Raw genomic sequence first — 7,093 nt, forward strand, 5'->3', positions numbered from 1 at the left:
CCTCTGGAAACATGGTGTCCACCACACTTGTCATGAATTAAGTCTCTTTTAACCAAGAAAATAGACGGATGGTCTTGATCACTTTTAAGGGTTTAATGGATTAATTAACATGAAGAATAGTAGAAATGGACCAAATGAGATTTTGAAATAGTTTGATGACTAGCGATGCATTTTTATCGTTAATAAGAGCAAATAGTACTTAATATGTATAAATCTTTGGAGAAGAGTGACTTCAATATTTCCGCCCACTTTAGTTTTCTGGTTTTTAGGGCCTTTACATCCTTTATTTTTTAAACAAGTTCTTAGGGTTTGTTCTTGTTGGATATAAGATTGTGCAAAAGTTGGTTATGAAAAGATAATATAGAGAATAATCACAAAAACTACTCTTTTATAGATTTTCGATTTAATCTTTTTGTTGTTTTAAAAAAATCTATAATCCAAAGACAAAAGCAAATGAGAATATCAAAAAAATTGACTATCTAAAGTCAAAATCTATAATCAGTTAAAAAAAATAATGAGGTGATAATAACATTCTCTATTCAAATTCAAGTTTTTTAACTTTTTTTTTTGTCACTATATATCCTACCACAAGAAAAATGAAAATAACTACGGAAAACTTTTGATAGAATAATTTTCACTATCTGTTTCCAAATTACAAATGGAAAGTTACCGCAACAAAAATACAATTTATACACAATATTTTCTCTGTGTCCAAGAGTATCGTTTCTTTCTGTTGCTTGGCAATGCCATGTACTTTTTCCAGTCATCAATCACCAACTGAAGGTCACGAATTTTTTTATGTACATCAACACAACAATTTGCATGCATTGTGCAAAGTACATTCAGATCCTTACTTGGCTGACAAAATCCACTAAAGTAAGCTGTATTCAAGAATCTGATCTTTAATCCAATCCTCTTGATGAATGGATCAAATTTGATAATATTAAGCACATCTTGCTCATTCTTACCAGGATAAGTTTTCTTGGACCCGCACCAAAACTTGTAAAACTGGAGAGTTATGCTATTTGACCTCACATACATGAAACCTGCGTTTGGTCGGTTACGCAGATCAGTAGAGGTGAATTCATATTGATCGCTAGCAATTTGAAAATCTGCATCCTCATAAAAATGTGGAAATGGATCTCTAAACCAAATTATATCAGTGTCCTGAAAGCAAACAACAACCAAAAAAAAAAAAGATAAATAAGTTGTGGGGAAACAATATTGTTTCATTGTTCTTGAGAAATAAATGAACATTTTAGTCCGTGAAATAAGTAATGTTTGTGTAGAATATCGTATATAATCAAAGTGCATGTTGCTTCAGATTTCCAATTACAGTCATAAGCTCTAAACTTTAATTCAAATTTACACGTTAAATTTCTCATGCCGTATATGCTTAGTAGATATGTTATTCTTCAAGAATCGTTTACGCAAAAGAAAACTAGACCTAGTGGAAATACATTTCATACTGATACTCTCTTATAGCTCTTCAAAAATTTGCACGCTTCCTTATGGAAGCGAGATGTTTTGCAGAAATACTAGTTGCTAGTCAGGCAGAAAATTTGCCAATAATATTAACCTTCGGTGTTTGTTCTGCAAATTTCATGGAAAAGAGAAAGTTATTGCAAATGATGCAATGGCAAGAAAAATAAGATCAATGTTGTAGTTGAAGCACTTAAATCAAAGTGTGCTAAAATAATCAAAGTGTGTGATAAACCAATTACCCAGCAAAAGTATCATTATTAGAATTTAAAATTATTCCTTTATGTCCTACATATAAGTGATTGGATGATTTCACCAAATAATTTAAATGATCGAGAAAGAAATAAGCTTATAGATCAAGGGGAAAGCAAACTTCAGTTTGACAAGCCTTTTCCTTACTCGTAAATCACAAATCACAACAAACTATAATAATAAAAGGGTTTGTCTAATGGATGTTGAATCAACCATGATTAAGAGGGGTCTCAATTTTTTCTTTTTTGTTTAAAAAAGTGAAATTAAAATAGAAAAAAGTATCGAAATGAAAGTTGAAATAGTGATTGTGTGCATTTAAATGATAAATTGGGTATAGATGAAGTATTTTAACCAGTACCAACTGGACGCCTATTTGAAAATACCCTAAAGACTTTCATGCCAAAAGACTTAAGATTATTTACTAAATTATATATATTTCCTACTAAAGATGCATTTGATTAGATGTTCATCAAACTTATGTTTAATAACTTTAATTTTCAGTATTACTATAGGATTATGTTTATTACACGTCCAATGCAAAGAACGCAAAGTATAAGATGTGACGTTAAGCAATGACTAATGAGCTGTAACGCATATTCTTAGTGAAGTTGCACATCTTTTTCAGCCTCCTTTTTCTCTTTTCCTATAATGGCTAGGGGGAAGTACAATAACCTACGTAGGGTGGTGAAACTGAAAAATGGAACATGTGCAACTTTAATCTAGGATTTCTTAATTTTGAAAGCTTAATGTTGGTTATTTTCCTTGCTAGATCAAAGCTTCATAGGCATATTTTGAGCTGCTTAAACAATCTAAAAGACAATTTAGTGGATAGTAAATGACAAAATCATGAACAAAAAGATTACCGTGAAAATGAAACTGTATCCTAGCTCAAGAATGGTACGCATGAAATCAAGTCTTCTCCACATCATCTTCATGTATTGTGGGCTCATATAATTTGCCCTACCAGAAAAGTCTACCCCTTCTGTAATAAGTGCATAACAATGTTGGTGCACCTCCAAGCAACGAGAGTATGCCTTTTGGTCCATGGCCACAATTACCAAATGATTCAGAAGATATTGTGTTTGATTGCCAATATTAAATCCCTCAAGAAAGAGATCAAACAATGAACCTGGAGTTATCCATGCTTCATTTATTGTTGTAAAAATGATAGTTTTGTCTGCCGAGGCTGCCTTAGATAATACTCTCTCCAACTTGGTTTCTTCATTTTCTTGTTTAACCTTCATTGATTAGACAGCAAGAGAAAAAACTTAAATTCATGGAGTGGAATTAGAGATTCAAAGTCTTGGATATGAAAATTAAAATTGGAAGTCTTGGATATTATTTATTTGCAAAAGGATATAAAAATACAATATTTTGCACGAACAGATTCATCTTGCCTTTCAAATCCACGATAATATCTTGTATGGAGTATCGTATAAGGTTGCATTATAGAAAAGAAAAGACATAAATAATCTGAAATTAGAAACTTTGCTATCCAATTCTAGTTTTCCATATAGGAATCGCTTACGAAATTAGAAATAAAAAATCTGGAACTAGAAGCTCTGCTATCCATTTATTTATTTATTTATTCTAAATATACATCACTTGTGGAACCCATAAACTAACAGTATGAATTTCTTCTACAGTACATGGAGCTGGAGATTACAATTTGCTCTTTGTCTCTCTTTTAATAAAAATTTTGTTTTCAAAAAGAAAAAAAAAAAAAAGCTCCTATACAGATTGCAACTATTAAAACTAAGTGCATATATACTCTAGCTAGCTAACCATGCAGACCTGTTTTTGGGAAAGAGTTAGAAAAGCACACAAAAGAAACAATTTTCTAAAACATAACATTTAAATTTTAAGAATTGATTTTCTGAAAGATGAATAAAATTTTCTGGTGTAGCTTGCATATAGGAATCTCCTTTCTTCAGATATTTCCACGAGCACCATTTGTCTTCTAATCTGAAGTCTAAGCGTCATTATTATTAGGGTAAATTACTTGTTACCCCTTTGCAGTTTTACATAATGCCATATGACCCCCTAGAATTTTAAAAGAGCCACACAGTCCCCTTGTGATTTTATGTAAAGTGAAAAATACACGAAATGCACAATCAGTTATGATATTTATAACAAACACACTTTAAGAGCGCGTGTGATATAACATCTTAATATCTAAGTGATCCCCTTCTGATCTATATAGATATCCACTTTACCCTTTTGTAGTTTTGTATTTATCTACGTAATCTCCTTATGCTTTTATACAAGAGGGTTACGTTGTCGATTGATTTAGCATTTAAATAAGGGTATATTCATATTTCAACTAATGACATTACATAGGTTATTTTCCATCAAGTTTCTACTTCACAAAAAATCATAGGGGGTGAAGTACACATTTTAAAACATTAGGAGGGTCATGTGATAATAAATGAAACTACAGAGGGATTATATGTAATTTGTCCTTATTATTTTCATTTTTAGTGTAAGTGGGAGGTCTCACACTCGAGGCATCTCACTTGTATTTCTTCTCCCATATCACGCAACCGATCCCTCTCTCGAAGTCTTAAGTAATATATTTGTCCATTAGTCAGCATAGTATGGACTTCTATAGTTAATACCATCATATAAAAGTCAATTTTGTTCATCATATCCCGGCATCATACTGCTTTCTTGGATATATACATCTTTAATGATATAGATAAACACCACACGTATGGATGGCTGGGCGCTAAACTGCTCTCTCATTTGTCAATTTGAAAACGAAAGTAATAATGCAGGGAAAAAAATCACATCATCATTTAGGACCACTAGGACGAAGCAAGCACGATTACGGAGGAAAGGCACAAATCTTTGACTACATTCTCCAGTTTTCCTTACTCGACGTGATAATCAGATTTGGCAATTAAAGACATTTGTGGTGTGATTGGGTTAATTTCATTTTGTACACCTCAACTATAGCTTAATTTTCATTTTGGTCCTTAAACTATAAATTACGATATTTTCATCTGTAAACTATAAAAATCGTCCCGCTCAAGGACAATTGTTAAAGAAATCCCCAAACTAACGGAAAACTACTCAAATGAGCAGCAAAAAAGATGACATAATAACCCGATAAAATTCCAAAATTAGACGGTAGAAAGGAGGTTAGGGACCAAATTGAGAATTATGGTATAATTTAGAGACTAAAGTGTACAAATATACAATTCAGAGATTAAAGTAAGGATCCTAATTTAAAGTTTAAGGACCAAAGTGAAAATCAAAATATAATGGAAGGATACAAAATGAAATTAAACATTTGTAGTTTATTACATTGACCATGATAATAGAAGTTCCTGAATGACTTTATTCACCTTTCTCCCTGAAATCATTTGCCAGTGGGTTTTGGAACTCTAATTTTTTAATGATTTTTCTAACAAGAGTTCATTGAGTACTTGTTAATATATTTAAATCCCATCCAATCTGTATAGTACTCGATCACTAATCATTAATACTTTTCCTTGCATTTATATGCTTTTTTTTTAATTCACTAATATTTCACCTTTTCAAAAATCTTGCACCGGAAGTATATCTTAACTAGATATATACCTATTTTTTAAGCCAACTTAAATTTATTTATCTCCAGCGTGGCACCTGGAGGACACTTTCAACTATCGCAACATATATACAAGTAACATAGGTCTCGTCCCTTTCTATCTTCTTGTGTTTTTTTTTCCTTTTGCCTCCATCCGCGGCCGGCCCCGCGGGCTTTCAAATGCCAACTGGCAACTTGATCTAGTCTCAGGTTGGAACTTGAAAATCAACGTAGCTTTGGCAAAATTTGTGACACTCAATACTTGATTGTAGATTCCTACAATCTCTAATTCATTCCTGACATGCTGATTGAAAATGAAGGAACGAGTTACACACAACTTCTAAGCAAATTTCTAGGGCAAATTCCACTTTACCCCATGTGATTTAGTATTTTTTACATAATCTCCTTATAGTTTCAAAAATTATACATAACCTCCTCATAGTTTGGATTAAAGTGTCAAAATGACGAAAATCATCATTTGTAACGGAGTCACCTAAAATGTTAAAAATATCCTAATGTAAAGTTGAAAATTATTTATTAACCAAGGGGGTTTATGTGTATATTTTGAAAACCATAAGGGGGTTATATGGTAAAGTATTAAATCATAAGGGGGTTATCTAGTAAAACATAAAAATCATACGGGATTAGTGTGTCATGTATTTATAAGGGTAATTTTAATATTTTTAGAAATTCCGTTACGGATGACTATTTCCGTCACTTTGACACTTTAATCCAAATCATGAGGGGGTTATGTATAACTTTTGAAACCATGGGAGAGTTATGTAAAAAACACTAAACCACAGGGGGATAAAATATAATTTACCCAAATTTCTAAAAACAAAATAATATAAAATAAAAATGCAAGACAAAAGAAGGAATGACGAAGAAAATTGAATTTACTATTAGTCAAATTTTTTAGACTAAACTAAACCGAGACAACTTTGAAACTTCCACTGATTAGGTGATGATCTGTGGAAGTTACACTATTTCCAACCAGGAAATTCTTTCTCAGGGAGCACACTCTTTTTGACAATTATCCATTCGTGCTAAAATATTGCAATAGAGGATTCCACCTATAGAATTTTCCTTCCCCCACCATATATTTAGAATAATTCAGATTTCGTAACATTTCTTGCCCATGATAATGACGCACAATTGCTAGACAAATCCTCTAACCATTCCTACATTTTTTTTTTCCTTTTTTTGGGATAGGTTCCAGAGATTGTTTAAATCTTTGTAAAGAACTTACCTGGGGAGATAAGTTCCCTTGCACAGACTCAGTTGGAGAAGATCGATTTCCATTGCTTGACTGAGCACTAGAGCTTAAAGATGGAGCAGATGTATCACCTTCTGCAGTTGACTGATCATGAGTTGGAGAGGAAAAAATTTGATTCTGAAAAAACGAAATCTACTTTTACAAAAAAGATGATTACCATGGCTGGTTGACTTCTGGAAGGATAAGTCTCCTTCTACTTTGGAATCACCATCTTGACTTGAGGAGGAGGAATCATTTTCTTGTCCAAAAGTGAAGTGCTGGGATGAAGGATTGTTACTGAAAGCTGAGCGATATAGGACGAGGGATAGATCGGCAGCAACCACTAATAGCATCAACCAAATGACAACTTGATTCTGATACAGGAGGTGGTGGCAGCCACCGTCTTTTGACATTTTATCTTCTCTTTTGCCGGCCTTTCTCCCTTCTGCATCTATCATCACAAAATAGTACTGATGCCTTTTGGGGAAACCGGGATTAGTGCAGGCTGCTTCTCTGTAGATATAAATTAACAT

At 32.7% G+C, this 7,093-nt stretch overlaps 1 protein-coding gene across 1 annotated transcript; it reads right to left on the bottom strand.

Moving 5' to 3' along the window:
• Positions 1–593: 593 nt before the first annotated feature.
• On the bottom strand, positions 594–7,093 carry LOC113774464 (uncharacterized protein At4g15970-like). Its single transcript, XM_027318994.1, has 4 exons — positions 6,739–7,093; positions 6,555–6,655; positions 2,598–2,972; positions 594–1,167 (listed from the first exon to the last, which is right to left on the bottom strand). Exons 1-4 carry the CDS (start codon positions 7,091–7,093, stop codon positions 688–690), a joined length of 1,311 nt encoding a protein of 436 aa, XP_027174795.1. The 3' UTR covers positions 594–687.

Source organism: Coffea eugenioides, chromosome 6 (assembly GCF_003713205.1).
Source record: "Coffea eugenioides isolate CCC68of chromosome 6, Ceug_1.0, whole genome shotgun sequence".
Taxonomy (NCBI): domain Eukaryota; kingdom Viridiplantae; phylum Streptophyta; class Magnoliopsida; order Gentianales; family Rubiaceae; genus Coffea; species Coffea eugenioides.